The sequence below is a fragment of the Hippocampus guttulatus genome, chromosome 5 (assembly GCF_054856545.1).
Source record: "Hippocampus guttulatus isolate MCC_2025c chromosome 5, RoL_Hgut_1.0, whole genome shotgun sequence".
NCBI classification, from domain to species: domain Eukaryota; kingdom Metazoa; phylum Chordata; class Actinopteri; order Syngnathiformes; family Syngnathidae; genus Hippocampus; species Hippocampus guttulatus.
In genome coordinates this window covers 12,619,253-12,644,666 of record NC_141265.1, presented here as the reverse complement: position 1 = coordinate 12,644,666, position 25,414 = coordinate 12,619,253, and the positions used below count along the sequence as shown (strand labels likewise).

At 42.8% G+C, this 25,414-nt stretch overlaps 2 protein-coding genes across 5 annotated transcripts in view; both read right to left on the bottom strand.

The window, feature by feature from the left end:
• Positions 1 to 2,791: 2,791 nt before the first annotated feature.
• Positions 2,792 to 4,878, bottom strand: atoh1a (atonal bHLH transcription factor 1a). Its single transcript, XM_086111801.1, has 2 exons — positions 4,707 to 4,878; positions 2,792 to 3,950 (listed from the first exon to the last, which is right to left on the bottom strand). The coding sequence occupies exons 1-2, from the start codon at positions 4,876 to 4,878 to the stop codon at positions 3,256 to 3,258; spliced, it is 867 nt and encodes a 288-aa protein (XP_085967927.1). The 3' UTR covers positions 2,792 to 3,255.
• A 5,700-nt stretch (positions 4,879 to 10,578) lies between these two features.
• Positions 10,579 to 25,414, bottom strand: part of grid2 (glutamate receptor, ionotropic, delta 2) — a 377,460-nt gene continuing 362,624 nt past the window's right edge. Inside the window, exons 15-17 of one of the 4 annotated variants that reach the window (XR_015100984.1) lie at positions 24,786 to 25,023; positions 16,165 to 17,069; positions 13,501 to 13,622 (exon numbers count right to left, since the gene is read on the bottom strand). Coding sequence is in view for 1 of the 4 variants with exons in the window: in XM_086111957.1 (XP_085968083.1) it covers positions 13,161 to 13,622; positions 24,786 to 25,023 (700 nt within the window). In the remaining 3 variants the exon portion in view is untranslated. Of the gene's footprint in view, positions 13,623 to 16,164; positions 17,070 to 17,393; positions 17,485 to 24,785; positions 25,024 to 25,414 lie in introns of those variants that run through there. The other 3 variants (XR_015100985.1, XR_015100986.1, XM_086111957.1) reach the window with 3 other exon arrangements.

Genomic DNA, 25,414 nt, shown 5'->3' with positions numbered 1-25,414 from the left:
TTTTTTCCATCCCCAAAACTTTTTGTGAAGAAAAAAAAGTCAGAAAGTCGAACCCTAGGCATTTCATCAACAAAAAGCATGTATCACCAAATTTTATCCATCCATCAATCCATCCATCTTTTAATCCGCTTATCCTCACAAGGGTCGCAGGGCGTGCTGGAGCCTATTCCAGTACGCCCTGACTTGGTTGCCAGCCAATCGCAGGGTATACAGAGACAAACAAAAACCCACACAGGCACGGGGACAACATGCAAACACCACACAGGAAGGCCGGAGCCGAAACCAAATACTGCACTGTGAGGCGGACGTGCTAAACAGCCGACCACCAAAAAGCCGACCAAATTTGATGATTTTTTAAAAAATATATTGAATTGGAGATACAAATTCTCATTAAATGAAAAAAACCCCCAAAACAATATAAAATGCATACTCTTCATCATTATTACTGAAGTCCAATAAAGACCAATATATATTATCAGGAAAACAACAAAATTATTCTCCTATTTTGCATGGAAAAAAAATGAACATGTGGAGATGCAGTACATGTGGAACGCGACAATTTGTCAAGCAACAATCAAAAATATAACCACGGGAACTGCACAGCTAATTAGTGGCGTCTTCAAAGAAAAAAAAGGATATTGCAGGAACCAACTTCATGGCGCTGTCTTCCTAATATCTCTAATTACATTGAATAGAGTCGTCATTAAATTGTAAAATGAATGAGTATTGATACTGACGCCTCTGTCCCGGGACTGACGGACATGGACTATATTTGCACACTTTTTAAAATTATATATAAATACGATCCCTTCTCACAATGCAACATCCACGCCACTCCTCTCATCATCGAAGCGTTGCTTTGTGAAATGTGATGAGTCCGATGCAAGCAGCTGATGCGATCATCCTAATACACTCCCTTGCATTTCATCAGTTAATAATTGAACAAGAGGAGGCCATGACAGGGGCGCTGCTCCATGATTGGTGGCTGTTTCAAACTGCATGAATAATTTCTGACTACTTTTTTGTTTGGTGAGTATGCACGTGTGCGTTTGAGTGTGTGTGTGTCACTCCCTGTAGAAACTTTGTATGGAGCCGAAAAGATGGAGTGGGGGGACGGGGGGGGGGGGGTGGCTGGAGGAGGGAGGGAAGGGAGGTTGGAGGTGCGTGCGTCCACGTGTTTGTTTATGCTGAAAGAGCGAGACGACCGACGTGTGTGCGTGTGTCCTACGGGACGCGAGCGCTCACCAGCTGACACTTCGGCGCATGCAAGGACAAAAGCCGCCCGACGGGAATGCACTCACGCTCCTCCGCGCGACCTGCGCTGCAACACTTGAAAGAAAACAAAAAGATGGAAAACAAACTCAAGTTCAACACGATACTGCGTGGAAAAGCTTTTGCGTATTCCGACGCATTTGTTGCAACTGCACGCACGACATGATGAGCACACGCGATCACGTACGCGGCATATGGCGAGCGAGCGCGTGCAACGTTTGTTTACTATAAATGACGCGGTGAAGGGAGATCGGATGTTGAATGTGCCGTTAAAATGAATGGGAAAGACTCTGGAGATGCCCTGTGGGACCGATGCAAGTCCTGGTCTAGAACAACTATTGACACCGCAGTGCACCTGATTGCGCATTGCCGGTGAATTCGATTAGTGTATGAAACCAAAAAAACAGCCTTGTTAAAATGTGGTGTCTACAACACGTCAAACTTTTTGTCTTGAGTCTTTAAGTATTGCTACTAAAATACACAGGACAGCACAGCGTGGACAAAAAAAAAAGGAGTATAAGGCCGAGATAAACTTTTGTAACTTTTAACACACGCGACTAAAAGTGCAATGAAAGAATGTCTAAAATTCGCTTAGATGTTAAGATTAAGCCAAACCGGAAAGAAACATTGAAATAAATGTTGCAACTATAGGTTTAAAGCTTTTTTTTTTTTTTTTAAACAGCAACAACAAGATATAACAACTAATCTATACATCTTGAGTTTGGGTTCTGAATTTGGGGCCGATAAGATCAGTGTTATTGGAATACATTTACACCCAAATTAGGTTTGTAGGTCATTTATGTGTTCATAATAATCATACAGAAAGAAGAGATCAAACAATACGGCAATGCTGTCAAACATTTTTCCATTTCCAATGAAAGACATGTTCCAACTCGGCCTCTAGATTCGGAGCTGTTGCATTTTACTTTGACAGCATTTCAACAAAGACAAACTAGAACAATAATTCTAAACTACGAATCCTACTGAAAATGTTTTTATTGCTGTTAAAGGGTATTTTGAGCAATGCCAGTAAAAAAAAAAGACAAAATAATACAATTTTATTGCTACTCCGTTTCGGAGCTTTTTGGTCTTTTTTTTTTTGTCTTAAAATATAATAGACAAAATACAACAAGGACTATCGATCCAGCATGTCAGAGAAAAGCAATGGCCATAAAACCCAAAAGACACATTTACAACTACAAATTTGTAGCTATTCTGTTCCGTTTTCCATTTATTTTTTTATTTGCATCTTGCAAAACGAAGTCAAAATACAACAAAGCCAAGTTATTTGTACTGAGTGCAAAAGTAAATCAATTCGGTTTGTAAATGAAAAAAAGAATCATTTTTTTTCGTTTGCATTTTATTTCCAAAATCCAATGAAGAAACAATGGCAAAATGTTAACTTTTCCAGAAAAGTTACCTACATATTACAAAAAACAAAAACAAAACAACAAATGTACATGTCAATTAATCTCATCCAGTGAAAGCAAAAGACAAACATACAAAAAAAGGAGCAAAATACAAGAGGAAAGAAAAAAAAAAGAAGGCAGCGGTGATGGCTACATTAAATAGGCTCTATTGGGTAGAATTGGCAGTACTATGCTACAAGCAGGCAAAAATATTTTTTTTTTTTGTGGTGTGGAATAGAAAAATCATTTGTCAAGCCCCTGGCTCACATAGGCTACACATTATTACAATTTTAAAGTGCACATGGTGAACTTTTGAAGTTGCAAAAAAAAAAAATACATTAAACAAACATCATAACGATAAAAATACAATTTAGTAAAAGACCGGACTGCTTATTTTTGGTCGGAGTGAAGTGGGGATACAATGGCGATGAGACCTGGCAACCTCAAATTGGCATGAACCAAACTAATATGTCACAAAGAAATAATTATTTAAAAAACAAAACGTTTGGGGGCAATTTGGTTGACACTACTGGGCTTGCGTGGTGTTCCAATATATTTGTATGTCTCTTTCATTTTAGAAAGAGACCGCGTGAAGCTCGTCCTCCTCCACCGCCAACTCATCCGAGTCACTGAAGTGGGAGCGCGGGGAAAACTCGCCGTCGCTGCGGGGCGAGTCAACGCGTCCACCGGGGGCCCCCGCGGCAGGGGAGCCCGCAACTTCCTCCAGCTGCAAGGAGGGGAACGAGACGTCGTCGAAGGCTGCTCGCAGCGACATGGCGTCGATGTGCGCGGCAAGCTGGCCCTCGGAAGAGTTGGCCGTCGGCTGTGAGGGCGACCTCGGAGCCCCGCCGTCGAAACCCGCGGACAGGTCGCTCTTTGGCGGATTGGAGGCGGACGAAGACGACGTCGGTTCTTGCAAGAGCTCCGCCAGGGCGTTGATGTAAATTTGCGCCATTTGAAGCGTCTCGTACTTGGACAATTTCTTGTCGTTGTCCATTGCCGGGATGACGTTGCGGAGTGCATCGAAAGCGTGGTTGAGGCCGTGCATGCGCCGCCGCTCCCGGGCGTTGGCGGCGACTCGCCTCTGCCCCTGCACGCCGTTGGCCGGTTTGCTGGACGGGGCCCTCTGCCGGGCGGACGCGTCTTGCTCGGCGCCGGCTACCACCAGGCCCTTCAGGCGGCACAGCTCTCGGACTTTGAGCGAGCCCTGAGACGCTTTTCGATAACTGGGAGGGCTGGGGGGACCCCCGGAGCCCGGCGAGCCACTCTCTGGAATAGCGAGAAGATCATTTTCTAGTTGGTCGGTGACGTCATACCAACGACCCAATGCGGTATTTAAGGACCGCTGGGAAGTAAATTAAATGTCAAAAACAAGTAAATATAATCATGTTTGACCGCACTAAGATGTAGCCTACTTTCTTTGCACATTTTTACAAGTAACTTGCATTCATTGAACTGCACCTTTATTCCAATTCCTCGTTTTCTGGAACGCACAGTAGAAAAACGAACTTCATTTAACTATCATAACGTAATTGAACTTGTACAAACTTTCTAATTCTTATGTTTCTGGAAGCAGTGTACAAAAAACATTTTCCCTCATGACATTTTCCCTAATTTCCAAATTATTGGAAAGCAAAATTCCAACTTCATTTCACTTGCTTTAAAGGTTTAAAATGTCCCACAAAGACTTTTTTAAACTTTCCCCTAACTTTCTAATTTCAATACTTTCTGGCACCCAACATAGAAACTCCGCTCACCCTGCCCGAGTTGCCTAATTTCACATTTTAAGAAACGCACCATAGGAACTTAATTTACCGAGTCACTTCCGACTTTCAGGAACACGCCAAAATAACGACATTTAACGCTCCATTAAAAAAAAAAATCTATCTATCTGTCTGTCGACATATACTGCCACGGTTTTGCACCTCATGAATTTCCTTCACCACAATTTTATGATTGCTTCTCATATAAGTCCACATACGAAATAAACTAATGGAAGCATATACAAACAGCAGAATGTCTTACCGTGAAAAGAGCCGGTGCTGGAGCAGGGCGAATGTCCCAGGTAGTCCGCCGAAGAGTCGCGTGTGTCGCAGGCGCCTGAAGTTTGCGCGGGAGCGAGCCAGTCGCGTGGATCACTTTCATAGTTCGCCTCCTTGGCGCCCTGGCACCAGTCTGCCACGCTTAGGACGTCCATGTTTTACCCCCCACGCTGGGCAAATAACTCCTACAAGTGGTGGTAGTCTAAACACGATACCGGGGACTGTTTTGACTTCCGCGCTGCGTGAGGAGGAGCGCGCGTCGCGTGTCTTGGGTGTCTGGAGACGCGACGTGCGCTTAAAAGGCGGCACGCGTCTCGCGGCCCCCCTCCTCGCGCAGGTCGCGTGTAGTCGACCAATGAGAAGACGAATAGAAAAAAAAAAGCAAAGCAAAGAAAAAGTAAGCCTCAAAGGAGACGTTCAATGCACCCCCTCTCCAAGTCAGACTGTTTATATAATACTACAAAAGTGTGGTACTTTTGCGGAAAATAGGGGTCTGAACCTCCCACTGAGTACACAAGTGCACGGGTTTAGGTGCACTTTGTGTGTCACGTGCCTGGACAGGGGACTGTCGGTGAACAACAAAAGGCACGCTCAGTTGCCACCGTACGTGACCTAGTTTGTATTTGTTTCATATTCAGGACCTAATGTTTTTAATTGAGTATGGCGTTACTACTGCGATAGCCTAGTTAGAAACAGTATTTTAATTTTTACATGAGGTAGCTCCAAACTTTTTTTTCTTAATTATCTTATATTCATGGACTCTGCAAAAGGGACCAATAGAATAGTTCTTTTTAACAGTGCACTGATGACTGATCTTTTCAGAACAACATAAATAACCTCCAGGGGGAAGGTGTCAATGCCTTCAACATCACCCAAAAAGACCCCCCTCAAACAAACAACCCCCCACCCCCCAAAAAAATCCTTAAACTGACCTCCTGAAAAGACTTTAAACGTTTTTTCTTTACACGGAGCCGCACATCTGAAGGAAGGGGCCAAAGAGGAAAAGTGTGATGATAACCATAGAAGCAGGGATGAAATGTATTTAAACTCTCATCTTTGTCCTCGCATTGCAGTATTTGACTAAAATCAACATAAGTCACAAGACTGCTTTATGGCTCAAAATGAAAGGGTGAGTTGTTCATTTGAGCTTTTATACATAAATATGAATAAATATTAAAATACTTCCCTGTACAGGCAATAAAGTGGGATGAGATAAGATAAGATATCCTTTATTTGTCCCACACTGGGGAAATTTACAATGGGAGATGGGATCGGGGGCATACAAAGGGTTCCTGGGGTTGTCTCTCTCCCTTCTCTATCCCCCCTTTTGCTCTCTCGATCCCTCCCTATCTCTCTCACTTTCCTTCCTTCCATCATCTCTAGTTCCACTCGGCTTTTGTCGCACTCCGCGACTCTTTTGATCCACGCCTCGGAACGCCCTGACGGGTGTACGAGTCTTCACGGGAGGCTTCAGAAACATGAGCTGGGCTCCAGTGACACACGTGAGTGTGAGTGTGTGTATAAACTTGCGATAATGTGAATCAATGTGATCATGCCACTGAAGAACAATCAAAGCTACAAAGGTGCAGTGTGGCCAATGATGCAGCACGCTAATAGTGGGCTATTAAGTCAAATTACACTATGCTCAATTAAGGACGTTGAATACAGTAGCTCACTGATCCCCAACCTCTGTACCTCGACAGAGCGTGCTGTGAGAGATTATTAGTTATTTACTAAAAACAATGTATCTATCTACTACATCAACACATAGCGACAGGCAGAACAATGAAATGCTCTTCCACTTGGTGGAAGAAGCTGCAATTAATCTGTGTATCCACCTGTTGCCATTCATACAACAGAATAATAGCTTTGTGTTCAACTGAACGATACATTTTCAATAAAGTTTTGCTGTGAAAAAGCTCAAGTAACGACGGCCGATGTCTGCTGGCCTACATATCTTTTTTTACACAATAAATATGGCACAAAGTACGATCCTAATACACTGTCATTTCATACTCATAAACCTTAAAAAAATACTGTAAATGGCAAAGATCCAACCACAAACAACCCAGGCTAAATTTAGCTCCTACATAAAATGCAAATATATTAGTCTTTTCTGAGCTGTATTCCTTCATAATCCTTCTTTGACTACAGTGAGGATATACCAGACAGGGCTTTGGTGCCGTTTTGTGGCATCTTGCGTTAAAGAAATTGCATAGAATGGATGAGGTTTTCCATGAGCAAAAGACAATTGGTGAATTTATGAAATAAAGCGGGATTCTTTTGTGTCTCACTATGAAGAGGAACCTTCTTTTTGATGTGCATAGATGAATGAAACTTGGAGAGCATCTTTATCTATTAAATTTCCCCAGTGTGGGACAAATAAAGGATATCTTATCTCAAAAAGGCTAAAGCGTTTCTCAGCAATTTACCAGTGAACGTATCACATTGTTTCACAAAAAAGTATGCTTTCACTTATTTCTAAATTCTACTGTATTGATATTTAACTAAAGACCTCAACATAACCTCATTTTGGGGCCAGAACGGATTAACACTGTTTCCATTCGTTTTAATTGGAAACATAGCCTCGATTCGAGAACATTTGGATTCGAGCACACCGTCTCCAAACAAATGAAGTTTGTCAACCGAGATAATCATTTTGGGGCCATTTTCTTTTTTTGTGTGTTTTTGTTGCATAAAATATATGTTTATGTTCAATAAAGGTAATTGTAAAACACTGCAGTCGCTGATGAATGCGGCTCAGTTGAACTACAAAAGGAAGGGGGTGCACCGCAGATACCTTTTGCCAAAAAAGGGAATATCCTGCAAGTAGGCTTCCATCCCTATATATTTTTTATTCATGCATCCATCACAAGGGACGTTGGTCTGGCGCCGAGCGTTCGCCCCTCTCACCACCAACAAGCTCCCACCCCCCTCCATCCAACGGGGGCTCCTGAGGCTACCGACAGGTTGGATATTGTAGCCGGCCATTATTAAAGTGTCGCGGCCACAATGGAGACTCTATGTTCCATTGGCCATGCCTGCGGGGGGGCACCTCCTCTATAGGATGGGAGGAGAGAAGGGACTAAAGGGAGGGGGGCTTCCATCATTCCAGTACCGGGGAGAGGAGTCTGCGTGCTGCCGCTCCTCATGCTCATCTCCTGGGAGACCGCAACGCGACGGGCACGCGGCTGAAGTGAGGGGGGCCACGAGGGGGAACGCAAGCCCGGACTGTGGTTCACTGTGGCCTGGCCTACAAGGCACTGCCCATGAATGTGACTGAAGTAAAAAAGGAGAAATGTCCTTTAACTACATCCGTACAAACAATAGAATCATCACCAAGTAATTAACACCTTAACATTTGTAAATATTATACAAGTGTACAAAGCAATTGCTCACTGTATAATCAAACTAATACAATCAAAAACTCACAATTTGAAGGGTTGAAATACTCTAATACAGAGCATTGATCATGAAAAGTATGAGCACATTTCAGCATTGAAAAACAATCTCAAAAGCCTCATCATAAAATCATTCTTCAATGAATATTTAGCATTCTTTTCTGTCACACGTGTTAAGATGACCATAGTATGATCAAACAAATAAGACGAAAATCAAGTAAAACTACTCATTATTTCAAGGATTGAAATCTCTTTACCATAGGTCAGGAAAAGTATGTTTACATGTCCATTAAGATACAGTGACTACTGTACAATCGAAGAAAAAGTAAAACTACTCACCATTTGAAGTATCGATGAACACACCTAACAACATTTATTAGGATGCAATTCTCCCAAATGTAACGTTAGGGGACATTATCAATTCCAAGCACAAATCATCACCATCTGAAAACTTTTCACTGTACAAGCATATGAATCACCACACAATCAAACAAAATGAATAAATAAATGAAATAAGGTGAAACTACTCAACATAGGAAGCGTTAAAATACCAACGATACAATATGACAGATGAAGCTAAGTGGCGGCAGATAATGGTATGCAATTTCGCCATCGGATATGTCATGTAAAAAGACTTTATCCAGTCACTTCAGGTTCAAACTATCAACCTCATACAACCCTATAAAGCAGAATAAAATTGAAGTAAAAGTACTCACCATTTGAAGACTTGAAATGAAGAGATGAGAGTCCCCAGGTTTGTGGACAAGCTCTTTTTTTTTTAAATCTCTGTCAGTTTGTTATCGTGCCGTGTTCCAAAACATATTTACCGTATTCTCTGCACCGTAAGGTACTTCGGAGTATAAGGCGCAACTTCAATGAATGGCCTTTTTCAAAACCGTTTTCATATATAGGACGCACCGCATTATAAGGCACAGAGAAGAGACGCTACAATCATGGCTGCAGTTACGTTATGCATCCACTAGATGGAGCTACGCTAAAGGGAATACATACGATACTGTACAGCTTTGTTTATATGGACAGTTCACTACCGCTGCAGCTGTAACAGTGCTTTACCGAACATTTAAAACACTACGTCGAAGAATTCAAACTATTGATCCGTATGTGAATTTATTTGGGGTAACATAGTGGTACTTTAAACGGCGGTAGGTGTGTGATAACTGCGACACCCATTTAACATGAGTTTGAATGTGATCGGTCAATTCTAAACCCATCCACTAAACACCCCCACTTGTGTTGGTCTCATTCATAGTGGAAAAAGTTTGTAATGTACTTATCTTTGCGATTAGAAAGCCTGACCTTTCCCCTGTTCAAAAAAGCAAAGGAAAAGGAAAAACTACTTACCCTTTGAAGACAACTGAAAGACCCAATGCAGAGGGAACAAACGGCGGGCATCCCTGGTTATTGCCGTGGTGCTGTGTTTTTGGCGACGGTACATGCTTTTCAAAAATGTTCTTTTTTTAAATCATGAATTGTGTTGGGCACAATTGTTCTGAGCAGCCAGACGCTTTCTTCCATGAGAGAGAGAAAGCAAAATTCTGGTTCAACGGTTGTCATTAAATATTTCCCCTTTTTTGGTATCAATGGCAACCTGTTATGGTGGCATGAAAAAAAGAAATGCAAAGTAGCAAGAATACACTTCATGAGTTAATCTTTCAGCTCAGGGCCACCAATCTGGCATCAACAGGGACCAGGTAGTCCGAGAGGACCACGAGTATCCGTCGGGCCTCTCCTAAAAAATAAAACAAATAAATAGCTCTTCAGTGACGGGACATTGTGATGCCCAAGGAATTCTTGCAGAAGTGGTTATTTGAAAATGAAAAAAAAAAACACACGGAGATAAGCACATGCTTGTTTGTCTCGAATCTTTGAGAAATCATTTTTGACAATTTTGTGAGAAATCATTAAGACAATCAGTGTTTTTGAGGGATATTCTCCACATGCATACTCAGAAAAATGAATGACGGCATCGAGATTCACAATTGTTATTTTTGAACTGAATACATCTGAAAGTTTGAGAGAGAAAATTGCGGTGAATGGAGTAATTTACGTTTGGAAGTAATTTAGGACAGTTCACCAAAAGGTTTTGTGCCGTTGTCCTACAACACAATTACAAAAAAAAAAAAGAATATGCATTACACAGCATGAAGCAAAATGGAAAAAAACAACCCAAGTCTAATTAAGCAGTTCTTCAATTTTATATAAAGACACATAACACACAAAATTTAAAGAATCAGCTGCAGCATGTCAAGGGGACTTCCATGCACTTCTAAAAGAAAATCTATTATACTGTACCTTAGAATTTGGTATACTTGCCTTTGCTGACATCTGGTGGCTAATCCTGACCTAGCTCCAGCTTCAGGATATGAAGTGGTCCTTACTCGACATGGGTTTTCAATTTTTGCCAAAAAAACCCAACAAAAAAACCTCAAAACATCCCACTGTAGAAAACCTGTTTATTAGACAAATTATACACAGAAAGCTTTGCCACCTGGAACAGAGGCCTCCGGTTTGTTCAGTTTTTGAATAATATGCAACACATACAACAAAATAGGCCTATCTTAAATACTGTACATCATATTTTCTTTTTTGTTGTCATTCTTAATTTGGAAAGTTTCCAAGTAAAATCTGCAGTTCAATATGTGAAATTAAAAACAAAAACGTCGACAGACTGCGGCAGGAGCAAGTTTGTGCATGCTTCTTTTTCATGAATACGTAACTTGCCAATTTTTGTTATTTAGCCAGAAAAAAAATAAAAATCTGATGAATTGAGAGGAGTGTGAGCAAAAGGGGTTTATAAGTATGTGATCATGCTGATCATGTAAGGCAGGGTTTCCCAAACTTTGCATCGGGACCCAAAATGGGCCACGGGTCAATTTTCTGTCGGTAAATCACTAATAATTAATCAATCATGTTGAAGTCAATTCACATTGATGTTACGGAAATACATTTGGATAATTTCCTGCAGAGAAATTCCCTTTGGGACTTGAGTTGGAAAAAAGTTTGGGAAACGCTGTAGGAAGGTGGAAAAACAAACAACTCAACAAAATAGCTCATTATGATACTTTCCTTTTTGTTTAACAAAAATAGCATTAACATGTAAAATATACATTTTTTCCCGCACCCCCCCCCATTAATAATGTCTTTGATTTAGACTAAATAAAACTTTGATAAATGTCTGTGTCCTATTTTACCATTCGGTTGCCATACTGCAGCTTAACAAGATAAGAAAAGAACAGCTAAGAATGCTTGCTTCTAAACACCGTGGCTTGGACCGAGTTCTCTATGCACAACGTTTTTAGTTCTTAAAGATAAAATGAAAAAAAAATTGCTCGAAACAACGATAACACTTTCAATTATTAAGTGTCAATGAAAACCGCTCGGCTTCCGATTGAACCAACCCAAAGCCCCGCCCACACAAAGTGCTTTTCATGTACACCACCCGCCTATCGCCACTGAAATGCACCTTAATGGTCTTGTTGGAATTAATTGGCACTTTAAAAACAAGTCATCGAGACACAGTACATTTAATGTGACAGGAAGAAAAAGAAAAAGATATTCCAAACGCATCCGCTCTTCGGTGTTCTCCTCTACGCTAGGACATTTGGGGTTCGACTGGCAGTTGCAAAGGGGGTAAAAGCGGTTTAGTTGGCGAGTAAGGCCTGTTCTGAAAATGCTCTTGCAGTGGTCTCTTCTTCAACACTAAACCCATTTTACAACTCGATGCTGATAACAAATGAATCATGGGACTCAAAAACATGACCCGAAAGCATGACGTTTTAAGACATGAGCCTAGAGGATGACGCTTTAAGACGCCATTGAGACTAAAGCCAAAAAATGTAAACGTAAGTTTCGAATGACGCATGTCGCAAAAAACAGGGACTACAGCACTTATTTAAGCAGATCAAACAATTAGACAGCTCGGAACAATGATTTTTTTTTTTTTTTTTTTTTTGGGGTGGGATTTCCTAACCAAAAACACATTCCACGTGTTAAAATATTTTTTTTTTTCCGGAAAAGAAATCTCATAAAAAGACATATAATAAGCATTGAAATAATTTCTTTTATATGTATATTGTTGTTTGTTTTCGTTCCCCTCTATTACCTTTCCGAAGAGTGTGATGAAAAGGTCTCACCATGACTTGAAAAGCAGTTCGTACAGTACCATGTGTGAGGAAACAAAACAAAAAAATTAAAATAAAAAGGTCATCTGCACATACAATCACTTACAGGTGTGTGGGCACTGGTGCAGTGCAGTGGGGTTCACAAAGCGTCTTCAATGTGCATCAAAGAACGGACACGTTTGTTTTCGGGCCGGCACACCGAAATGACCGGCGTCGTTTTTTTGTACAGCGTCATGAAGATTCGGGGAGTTGAAAAGTTCACCGTTTGCATTCACTCCCTTGTTCAGTCTTCGGCCCCGCTGATCCGCTGTGGTGACATCATCTTAAGAGATGACCGGGCATTCGAAAAGTAAGAGGGAGATACTTGAGCATGGACGCCGAACTTTTAGATAATTCCTGTGTCCGAGTTCTCCCGCAATACTCCAAGGGATTGGCACACCGATTGGATAGATTTTTTTTGTCTCATGGCTAGACCGCCACCAAGGTCTAGCTGGAGTGCAGGAGAGCAATACAGGAGTTCTTGAGGGACATTGTCAGACAGGCAGTCCTCATGTTCGGGGAACAAAAACAAATCACACACACCCTGAAAAGAACAGCCCCGAACAAGCACAAGAAGAACACCTATCAAACAAAAATCTCATTTCTTTGTTGACACTGTCCCATTTGCACCCATACCGAATGTCCGAGCAGAACCACACCTTCTCCCCCCTCATACAAAATGGAATCTTCCAAGGAGGAAACTGAAAACATAAAAGTGACTATGTACATAAGTGTCTATGCGGCGGCTCTTTCTCTTCGCATTGTTTGTTTTATAACGCCGTTGGATCTTCCAATACCCCCCCCCCCCCCCACACCTCCTGCCTCTTCCTTACCAAACCATCCCTAAGCAAGCACTTAGATGGATGTACCTCTGTCTGGGTCGTTGCCATATCCAAAGTTCGGTCCCGGACCTGTGGGCTGGTAGGGGATGGAGGACATTGTTTTAATGGGGCTACGGAAGAAGCCGCCGTTGGGCGCCCTCTGCCTAAAAGGGCCGACTCCGCCAGTCCGGTGGTCCTGGTGGATGCCGCCGGCGCCGGCGCCGCCGAAGCCAGCCGAGAACCCGGCGGCGGCTTTGGCGGACAGGCTGCGGCTAAGGGTCTGGATCTGCTCGGGAATGAAGGTGGTGGTGGTGATGTGCGTGTTACGGAAGTCGCTTATCTGCTCCAGGGCTTGGCGGGCGGCGGGCAGCGCGTCCATGTCGAGGGGCGTCAGATCGACGGAAGAGGTGGAGAATTGCTTGTGGGGGCTTTCATCCTCTGTGCACAGGCTGTTAACCCGGCGGTGTAGGTGCTCCAGGTCGATCTCCTTATCGTCCTGCGGGGCGAAGAGGGGGAGAGGGGGAAGGAAGGCGTAGGATGGAGAACAGAAAGGCCGTGACGGTTGATGGTCCAAAAAGAGTCCAGGGATAGGAACAAAGAAAGGCGGGACGTATGTAAAATGTATTTTAGATATTTAAGGAACATTTCCAAACAAATAGGAAACAATCGGATTGATAAGGTGAAGTGCAGAAATAGTTGTGAGAAGAAGTTGATTGTTGAAAAGGAGGAATCGGACAAGGGTGGGGATGAGTTCCGCATGTCATCCATTTGACAAGTATGGATGGGTAACGATCATCGCGACAGGAATGAGGGGAGGGGGTGAGCAAATGAGCGCAAGGTGCCATCGACACGATTTGCGAGGATAGGAAATGACCATCGTTAGGTGGAAGATGAACATGATGTGATGAGGGTGTGCAGAAGAAGAGGAAGGGAAAAATGGAGGGAGGAGGGATAACCGTGGTCAGGATACTGACAGAGGAACATACAAACACTTCTACAAAGTCTCTAAGGGAGTGCAGAATCTGGAATGGTGAAAAAACACACCGCGTTGCACTGTGTGCTTTGCAATTCCAGCGTGAACACCAACTGCATAAAGTATCCCGACACCTTTATACACTGATACGATTAGTGAATGGAAAGAAACACGTCACATAGCCCAAAGTCACAAGGCCGCTCGGCCGCAGGATTCGCATTGAGACCAACATCTCATTTTCATGGGAATTCCTTTCACTTGGACCAATTGCATCTTCTTCTATGACTTATTGATTGATTGCTTCATATGATATACGGTGGAACTTCCAAAGTCAAACTCTCCAATTTTGTTTTGATCTTGGAAAAAAAAATCCTCAAAATTTAAATCACGCAAGGTCAGCAATTCCGGTGAGACTTCAGGTTTGCCCATATCAAGGATCAACTTGTGTGATGGTGTCTAAGTTACTGCCACACAGGAAATGATCTGGATGCTCATATGAGGAAAATGGATAAATTAAACATCATCAAGTCTAATGTTTTTTTGTTTTTTTTAACAAACTAATATAAATACATTATACAGTATAGAAGAGCGGCTGATCCAAACAGTCCATGATTCGATTTTATTACTTTGCATCGACGTTTAAAGCTTGAAGTCTACTAATCGCTTATCACCTGTTTACGGCACCTCTTCCAATAGGCCAATCGACAGAGAACTTTTGACTCGCCCTTCCGCCGCCGTTGCCAAACGATAACACTCTTTGGAACAGCAGCGCATCGGGCCATTCATGCAAAATGCTCTTCATGTGTTGGCCAGAGAGGATGAAAATAAGATGGCGGGGGGAGGGAATAGTAGTTTGCCTTGCGCGCTTTGGTTATTCCAACTTCCGTTAGCTTAAAATTTTCTTATTCGCTTCACCAGAGAACTGGTGGTATAGAACGAGTGTGGTGGCGTGAAATGAAACTTTCCCATCCTCCACAAAATAGAACGTCCAATAACGCGTGGCGCAACAACTGTGCGATTACAAGAACTTTATTCCTATCACAACACGCACCAACGTCTTTACGACACTTGTCGCAGGATGGCATATGGCCATACTGTGCTACAAACGCGGGAAATATTTTCCCATAAATAAAGCCGGTCTATCCTCAACCCCAAAAACCCCCCAGTGAAATTGCAGAATGCTTATTCAACGTAACGAAAAAGAGTCTCACTCGTCACAGCAACTGTATTCAGCCTAATGACGAGTTGTATTTTTAATTATGAATTTTGTCTGTGCTGGTCTATCAAAATATGCCTTCACCTAAAACCACTCAGAAAAAGAAAGTTGAGTACTGCACTGAAAAAATACAGACGATGGCAACTTTAATTCAACTTTCATCAGATTATAGTTGGGAGAAAAATCTTCACAGTCAGGTCTTCACAGGGTGAGTTGTAAGAGTTCGTTTTAGATTTCTTTAGCTAGATAAACATTAGCTGTAGGGTGAATCAAGGTTTTATGATGCAAACAGTTCGAGCTTGGAACAAAGGAATTTTCTCCGGAGGAAAAACGTTTTGAAACGAAAAGAACTTGGAAGTCAAACGCCGCGATGGAATTGTTGTTCAACTTTGGAGGTTCCACTGTAGCTTTCAGTCAAAGGCTGTATGTTACAACGACCATCGGCTTAATTGCACTCAATGAAACTTAAAAATGACTCAGAATATGTATCTTTGCATGTTCACATAAAAAAAAAAAAACACCAAAAACTTCATCACAAGTCCTACGGATGGTGACATTCAAGTGAGAGGAGTTTCATGCTGCTGCCGGAGAGGTGGACGGGGTGATGGCGGGATGGTGCAGTTTGCTTAAAAGCACGACAGGGTTCAGGGGAACGAGGGCTGAGAGGAAGAATTTCATTTTCTGTGAGTTAAGGCTCACGGAGGTCGGTGGCGGAAAGTGCGGGGGTGTCACATTGTTTTAGGTGGTGATTCAGGGCACTGTGGAAATGCTGCAAGCTACACAAAAAAAACTAAAGGGAGTTTTGAGGAAAGAGGATGCATGACCAGGGTTTAAAACAGATTTACTGACCGTGTCCTGTGGGTCAAGGGAATTCTGGAAAGGGCTTGGGCCCTACCATTTGACGCTGGTGGACCGACAGCGGCACGCCCTAAGGAAGGAGCACTTGGGGGGCGGGTGGAGAGGACGGGAGGGCACTAATGCTTTTCCTGCCACTATCATACACACACCGGACAATGACAACAAGGGTATGCCGTAGCAGTGTCAAGAATTGGTTCGATCACAAAACGAACGGACGTGCGAGAGAAAAGTCAATCACTATCTGCCCTCTGTGGGAGGGGTCACGATGACGCAAGACAGAAAAGGGACAGCAGCGGGCACAAGTGAAAGGGTGTTGTGGGACGTTCTGCCATCATCACACTGCACCGACTGTACATCATTAACGGTCACCTCTGATATATGTTACTGAGCAAAGGCATCACTTTGGTGAATCAAGTATTATGTGCAAAAGTGTCGCATGGCATGTGATGAGCGCAACACTATTTGGAATAGCCTCCTCGAAAGGCAAAAAAAGGCCACATGACACACACACGGTGAGGAAAAATGCTCGTCTGATCAACATGGACTGATCATTTGCTTTGAACCAATTCCGTCACGCTGTTCAGCAACCGCGCTCTTACTTCTACGTTCTACTGTATGTATAACCTTGGGGTCGGGGGTGAGGTGGTGAAGGTGGTCATTCGCATTTTGGGGGTGAGCTCGGAGGGATTGCTGGGTTCGTAGGAGTGCTGCACGATCAGGGCGCAAGGAATGTCACAGCATGCCGGGGGTTGGTAACGGGTGGAGGCGGGGGCCGTGGCGTTGGAAGCGTTCGAGGTCTGGTTCAGGGTCTGGGCGCCCAGGGCCATAGGGTGCTCATTGGGGTTGTGAGGGCAGGGATCGGCGGTTTGCCTGGCAGATGGCCCATCTGCCTGCTTCTGGTGTGTAGTGGCATGCGTAGAGCGAGGGGGGGGGGGGAGTCGACGAGTAGATGAAAGGTTTTGGGTGAATGTGTTTTGTTTGCATGCAAGTGGAAATGCAGCAGTGACGGGCACAAGACAAAGAGGGCATGAGTGACAGATGAGATCAGGCAGATGGCAGGTTGATAAGGTGGCAAAGAGAAGTCAATAGGAGAAAAACAGACGGGTGGGGGTGGGGGGAGGTGAGCGAGAAGAGAGACACGGCAGTCAGTCAGCGCACGCAGCGAAGCAGTTCGACCTGTGTCGTGTCCTCAGAGACACATTCACACAGTCGTTATGTACCTGGAAAGGGGAGACGTTTAAATGGCATTTTGTATTGCTCTCTGTCTCTCTCTCCCCTCGCCCGCTACATCCCTCAACACAGAGTACTTATCTACAAAAAAAACAACAACAAAAAAAAGGCAAGATGAGAGCTTCGAGCCCACATTGACACAGATCATTCCAAAGAGTTAGGATGAGCAGACAAGCAACCCCCCCCCCCCCCTCCAAGTCAAAATCTAATTTCTTAAACGGGCCAAATGGATTGGATTGTCGAAACGAGGAATGCCCATTCTGCTCATGCTAAATCGACATGGCTCGTATGAAATATCAGACAAGGTCATCAGCGTTGATGTTGAAATTATGGAGGAGCTCTGACCATGACATTTGACAAAAATAGAGCGAGACCTTTATTTACTCCTGTGGCCAGAACTCCTTCATAAGAATCTCTCAAACATTTAAAAAGGCCAAAATATAAAACAATTGCTGTCTGGTCATGAATGAAATGGGTCCTGGATATAACATTTCTTTCCCAAAGTAATTTGGAGATAACGCTGCGTTTCTAAATATGAATAAAACCAATAATACGGTAAAAGAAAAACATCTTTGACATGCATAATTAATCTTTGACTAAGGTGACCCAATAAAAGAGTTCGGCCATAAATGGTTTTGTTTTTCTAATAGGGATTGCCATAATAATAGAGATTGTTAAATCCACTAAATAACCGATTGTTAAAAATGACCGTAAATCTCAAGGTGTGGAATTGATCGGTGATGAACTCATTCACTCCCAAAGACGTTTTTAAACGTCTTTTCAGACTTGGTTCAGAATTGGCTGGTGCTGAATGAGTTAATCTCATCTTGAAGCAACTGAGTCCACCGGCACCACTAGCCATGCGCAACTCATAGAGGCACACTGTTGATTCAGTCTCAAAAAAACGTGTCGAAAAAAGTCCAATACGACACCTGCGATGGCAAATTGAGCAACATCTCTTTTGACCTGCCTTAGTTTTCTTGATATGACACTGCCATTCAAAGAGGCGTTCAGAATGATCGAATCCCATGAATGTAAGTAAGCCATGCTAAATTTTCCCATCTTTAATCCTTTCGGGGACAGCGGTTACGACAGTGGACAGCTTATCAGGTTAAAGGTTGTCATTATTTGTGCATGAAAGGGGTAATTCCTACTGATATTATCAACAGCAGATTTATTTCAGTTCTAAATGTAGAAAGATAGTACACATTTTGCCAGATGTGCATTGACTAAAACATCATCGATAAGATCAAAAAAAGTAGAATTTTGGTCTAAACCGCAGCAAAATTAGTCAGTAGAAGTCATGGCGGCGATGATCATTTGTGAGCATTGCTTCCAACATGTGCATCTACTAAAAAAAAAAAGCCAGTTAAGAGCATAACCAGGACGTATGATGGGATCATTTTTTTTGCCTGCAAATTAAATCCACACTCTTATTTGGAAGTGTATTACATCGTGTGCATGAGTTGTATAAACCCTGCGGCTAACAAACGTTAACACCAAGATTCATGTCCGCAGATGACAATGTTGGCCATTCCACACAGAATCATATAGCACACAGACACAGGTAAAAAGACAACATTGCAGCAGACAGTATGCATGTCAAGGGACGGTATGCGCAGGAATGTTTTAGAGAGAATGTAGAGGAAACACAAGAGACGCAGCCACAGATTAGTAGATGTTTGATAGGTGCAGAGCGGGTGCGCGCCACTTGGTGGGATGCATTTTCTTTGGGCGTACGGGGTTTTGGCTGAGTGTGATCATCAGCGAATGTAAGTATATGAGTTTTATTGTGTGTACAACAAACTTGATGGAACATATAAGGGTCAAAATCCGCAGGGGATTCATGAATGTTTATGGCATACTTGGCACAGATTTCAGCGCATTCATTTGATCAACACAAGCCAGAATGATTGAAGAGGTGAGGCAGCTTGGCGTGAGTGCGTGTGTAGATGTCGTCATTTCCAGGCAACATGGGAAATATCTGAAGCGACTACCAGAGTACATTAAAAAAAAGAAATTGTCGACAAATCTGTTTCTCAATTTTTTTTCAGAAAATAAGATATCAGCCTCATACAGTGAACTCTTTGACCTTGAATGGTTTGGTAGTTTATCGACTTTGTATATGCTTGACCTCAAATTTGAAAAGAAAATGTGATCCACCAAAGAGCAAAGAGTCCAAAAAGATTCTTGTAGGTGGGGTCAAGTTTTCTTTAAAGGATAAAGCAAAATCAGACAGAACTGAAAACAAAACAAAAAAAAAACAACCCCCAATAGGAATCCGTACTCACAAAGTACAGTTGGTAGCCAAAATGCAAACCAATCAGGTCGCTTCATTAGCTTAGCTGGCTAAGCTTGCTAGCGTGACAAATTGCAACTACACCTCACATTAGAAATACAACATGACCATTTTGGTTAACAAGCTAGGTTAGAGTTCAAAGAGATTGAAAACAACTGTAAAGTGTAAAGTAAAGACCTCGGTCGGAGCCCGTGGTGCGATGTGATTGGCCAGTTCGGGTTTACAGGGGGTCTACTATTTTAGCCATTAGCCAATTATACTAGAAGCTACTTCTGTCAACTTGGGCTTTCCCGAATCTCACGCTTTGAACAACACTGACCTTCAGCCACACTGTGTGCTATTCTGCATACGCAGTAAGTTCACCGCAGTGGAATTCTCATGCCAAGAGGGACCTCGCTGTGCCAATATACTTCATTAATCCAGCCTTCACCAGCCCACGTATAAAAAAACGAGGCGACCCAACAGTTCTGTTTTATGTGAATCTTAAAAAACAAAACACATGGGGTGCGCAGGGATGGCGGGCTCAAGTGGCACACACGTTTACTGAGATTGCAGGAGGCCAACGAGTTCGTCACTTAAACTGAGCATGTCACAATTTCACTTTAAGAGGTCGGGTGACATTAAACAAACGAGAACGAATCCACTGGCCAAATGATATGCCAGCGTTCCCGGGGAGATAAAACGCAACGAGTGATTTATCTATCAAGCTGCCTTCAAGTTGAATTAGATGTGTTTAAACTACTGTGATACCAGAAGTAATCACATTTGAAAGGCGGGTGGCAAGCATGATGATTTCACAATATTTTTAGTACTCATAACTGCTTGAATAATCTAATTTTGAAGTTACAGTGGCAAGTAATCAATCGTCCGAAAAAAGCAATCAATGGATCACTGCACCAGCAAGGCAGAAGGTAAATGTCAGCGATCAAAACCAAACATGGCTGACTAGGTTAATGACATCGATGCCATGGTAACACCAAAGTGGTTATTAAAATACTTCGATGTCAGCTTGCTCCGACAGACATCTGCGTGATCATTTCAAATCCAATTTGTTGTGGTGGTGGTGGTGGTGGTGGGGGGGGGGGGGGGCTGAATCGATTCCTCAAATTTATCAATAGTAATGATTTTACTTTGTCTGTGACAACAATGAAATGCCAAACGTTGACCAAGAATCCCAATCAAAGGCTCTTGTCATCCCCACAAGTCTCCGCTGTCCATCCTGTTCATGTTGCGACTCTCTCCTGTGCTCAGTTGGGGGTTGATTCTTCACTGAAACTGACGGGTAGGGGGTGTGCGTGGGTTTTTGGGCATTATGGGGGGTGGGGGGGGGGGGGCGAACATAATTTGAGTTCAGATGAAGGCCGGGTGTCTTTGTGGATGCTCAGTGGCTGACATGACTACTGGTCTGAATGACAGATTAAAGCTGGTAACTGGGCAGGGAACTTCAGCAGGGGGCGGTTAGGGGACGGGGGGAGGGTGTTTACTGGGTTGTCCCATGGACAACATTGGTCAGAAATGGCAACACTGGCCGAGTGATGCGTTATTTAGAATCTGAAGAGTCCATTTTTGCTTCTAACAAAGAGATTATGGTGTATTGCTAAGTGAGCCAAATCGCACAAAAAGTAGTCAACTCTCCACTAAACAAAGGGGCCGCCAATGAAAAATAGCTTTTAGCTAATTCAGGTGTAGTCACTTTTCCTAAGAAATGTTGATGAACATACTCTGTCCCTTTTTGTATCAAAAGATATTGAAAAAAAAATTTGAAAGCTCCAAGGAATAAACATTTTGCTGAATAACCCCTCCTCAGCTCCCCTTCCCTACCAAAAGAGAAAAAAAAATGCTCTGTTTTGATTGACATTAGGCCACTATTCACATTGGTTACCGATTTGTCAAACATTCTAAAAAGAGCTACAAAGAAACTAATAGCACCACTGTTTCTTGTGGCTGTGGGATTTTCAAGACTTTGAAATCATAGCTTTTGATTGATTTGGGAAACGCAGAAAAAGTTTAGGCCCCTTTAAAGATCTACGGTAAAGGTGCAAATCCTACGTCCATGACGATTTATTTTCGAGGGTATTTGATGACCATTCTGAGAGACAGTGGCATTCTGAGATTTCCCTTGCTTTCTTAGGCGGTGTCCAGTACTCTGGTTTGGTTCACTTTGTGTTCAGACAGCATTTTAAAACACTGGACCAAAAGCTGTCCAAAAAAAATAAAATAAAATTCTAACGTCACACCGTAATTGGACACTATTATGATTCTTTTTTTATTTTTTACCTTCAATTGGTCTTGGTCTCCTAGTTTCCCAGGATCGGATGATAATATTCATACTTGACCGAAACCAGATGTGAACAGTGTGAACACAGCCTCAACTAATAATACGCAATTACAAAGTTGTGCACTCTAACCTTGTAATACAATTCATTTGATATTTTATGAGGAATCACACTGTGCGAACAATTTGTCTTGATTTTTGTATTTAGTGCCTGGTCCCTTCTTCCAAATGGAACATAATGTACGAGGTCCCTGTCATACTCGATGTCTAAGTAATGAGCAGGGGGCATGTGGGCTAATTATTTAATTTGTTGAACTTGATTTACCGAAGCAATAAGGATGAAATGATGGCAGTCGTAACATAGGGGAGAACCAAACTGCCGTCAGCCGGCTGTCAAGCGTGTTGCCTTTTTGGAAGTGCTTCTCGCCAGAGGACCTGACATTGAGGAGGGGAGGACTCTGTGTGTGTGTGCGCGCTTCAGCTCCTACTTGTGTATGCAGAGGTGTTCAGAGTTTTCCAATAGAGGAATCAACAAAGAGAGCAGGTAGAACTTGACAATCAAATGGGCCAAAGGGTGGGTCAACAAAACATCCATTTGACTAAAATGTCCATCCCTCGTCAAACAAAAGATTGCAGAAGCAATGCAATAATTACTGCTGAAGGTGCTGACACCGGGGTCCCCAAAGCAATTTCAGAAATGCTAATGAGCAACTCACTTCTACCTCCGCGCTACCTATAACACTCAACTTATCTTCACAGAGCTATTTTCTGAACGTGATGGCGACGCTTATCTGCTTTAAATGCGTTACTTCGAGCGAGTTTCCGAAATGTTTAGTAACGTGTTCTTAATTGCCTCCCAGATAACGGTAAAAATTATTTCACCTATAATTGCATTTGCTTCGGTTCATCTGCGGCGTGTTCTGAATGACCACATTTGCGGTTGTGATTAAAGTCATCGACTGAAACATTGGACCCCCTTGTACTTGGGAGTGCAGAGAGATGAGATTAGCCAGATAAAATGAAGAGATTGGATGCGATGAATGCTAATGGTTGGTAAAAGTGACCCACGGTCGTGTGATTTTAATCTATTAATGGAAAAGTGAGTAAAGCTGTTGCCATTAGGCTTTTGTTTTTTTGTTGTTGTTGTTGTTTGGTTTTACGCGCTCTCGTCTCTGGTGGAGCAAAGAAAGCATCCGCATTAGCAGGACTGCAGGGTTTCTATCATGAAAACGCTCAGAAACAAAACACTTTGATTGCCTCAATTGATATGCCTGCTGGGGTGAACAAACACAAAGTGGGCTGCTGCTAATTTACAAGGTGCCGCTGTTTTTTTTTGAGGAGAGTGCCAGCGGTGTTAATATCCATGTTTCATGTCGCGAGTCACCATTTTGGACTCTTCTGTGGTCAGGGAAAATTGCAGCGTTCCTGAAAAAAAAATAAAAAATAAAAGAGCCCGGGGCTGTTTGTTGTAGCTTTTAACATTATCAGCATCCTCTGTTCTCCGCGGAATTAAATTAAATGGCTCGCTTACTACCGCTGAAAACGGTGACTGCTCTCGCTACATTTTTGAAGCCGGGAACGCCACTCAATTGAGTATGAATAAAGCTTTTAGGAAACAATGTGTTTGTACACTAAAAAGAGACCACCTGGATCGTCCTAAAGAGCCTTCTATTGGAAAATTACTGCGGTAAAAGTTTCCCTGAAAACCTCATCTGACACTCTATTATTAAGTCTTTTTTTTTTTTAACACCCATATTGATGGACAGACTCATCCGTGCATGTATTTAGAATTAGAATAAGAAAAGGATACAAAGTGAGAGTGGAACCTTCCAAAGACATTCCTGGTTGAATATGCCTTTTAAGTTCCATCATCATGAATGAGACAATCATGATGAAATTGAGTTGAGCTTTTTCTTGAAAAATGTTTTGGACACACATCAAACTCTGGCTATTCATCCGTAAAACATCAGATTGTCGGTAGGAATAGCTTTTCTTTACAGCTGTTCATTCTTGTGTGACAACTGGGAAATTGAACTGTTGCCTGATTTTTGCAATGGCAACAATCGTGCCAGGAAAATGTTCCGCGCAAAAAAGAAAAAAAAAATCACATTCAATCATGTAAAATGGAATCATCATTTTGGAAATTTGAACAGAAAAGGCAACACTGGATGTCAACTGTCACGTAATGGACTTTAGGGGTTCCACTGTGTGCATGTACGATGTAGCGTTCTCTTCACATGCACTTTCACTTGGCATCCGATGGGAGAACGCCTTTTTTAAAAAAATTCTTTTGAAGGCTGTGACCACATTGTCGACGACTTGTAAGATTGACGACCTGTCAGAATGCTTCAACCGAACGAAACTGCTCGTATATACTGTACCTTAATGGTAGAGGGAAGTTGAAAAAAGGACAATAATGCTGCGGATCGTAAACGCAGGAGTATGCACAAAAGATCAATTCCACTTAAAGGACAGCTGATGCAGTATCTTCCAGGTTTCTTTTTGACAGAAGTGCCTTGTAACAAATATAGTCCTCTTGAGAAGAACATTGCCAGTGTGCAAAAAGTGTTTCATGAGCGGAAGAAGATGAATGTGCCCATTTTGTGTAATGTTCTGGATGGTTCCGGGCCTTTATACCCAATGACTATTTATTCGACTATCTTTACGCTTGACGTATCCTTCATTCATCCCATTGCTTTCTGTTCTTACTCCTTGTCCTTATTCTTAAATCGATTCTCGACTGTCGTCAGGCCCGGAATCTTTTCCCGGGCCGCGTCGCCTCTTCCCGTCACACAGCCACTTGCTTACCTCCTTGGAGGGGACCCTGGATCCCTTCCGCCGTGACCACCAGCTTTCCACCATGGCTATGAGACAAGAAAGCACCACGCCGGCTGCCAGGACGCAGAAGACGCCGGCGAAGCTATGGATGTCCAGGGCGTTGCTTTGCCGCGATTGCACCGAGCTATAGCGTTCACAAGGGCTGTCCTTTGGCCACCACTTGAGTTTGAGTATATCCATGTCGCCATTCTGCTGAAGCTCCAAGATTCTAGGGGTGTCGAGAAAGCACAAAGAAAGGTGAATACGGTGCTCTCTTGATGAACCGATACCTTGAAGACCGTCATATTTAACATGTCCTGTTTTGGATCCAATTGCCATTGGCTTGACAGAACTCTAAACTGGAGGTGGAAACTTTTGTGAACAAAGGACTTTGAATTCAGTGTCAGGTGTCTGAATTTGAGTTTCAACTGTTCGCTCTGTGTAAATCAGACTGCGACAGTAGCTTCACGGGCTAATTGCAGACTGCCAATCTGATTTACACTTTGGGATTAAAAGGTATAAATCCCGGATACAAGCGGCCGAAATGAGCTTTCTCCGCAGGGTGTCCGGGCTCTCCCTTAGAGATAAGGTGAGAAGCTCGGTCATCCGGGAGGGGCTCA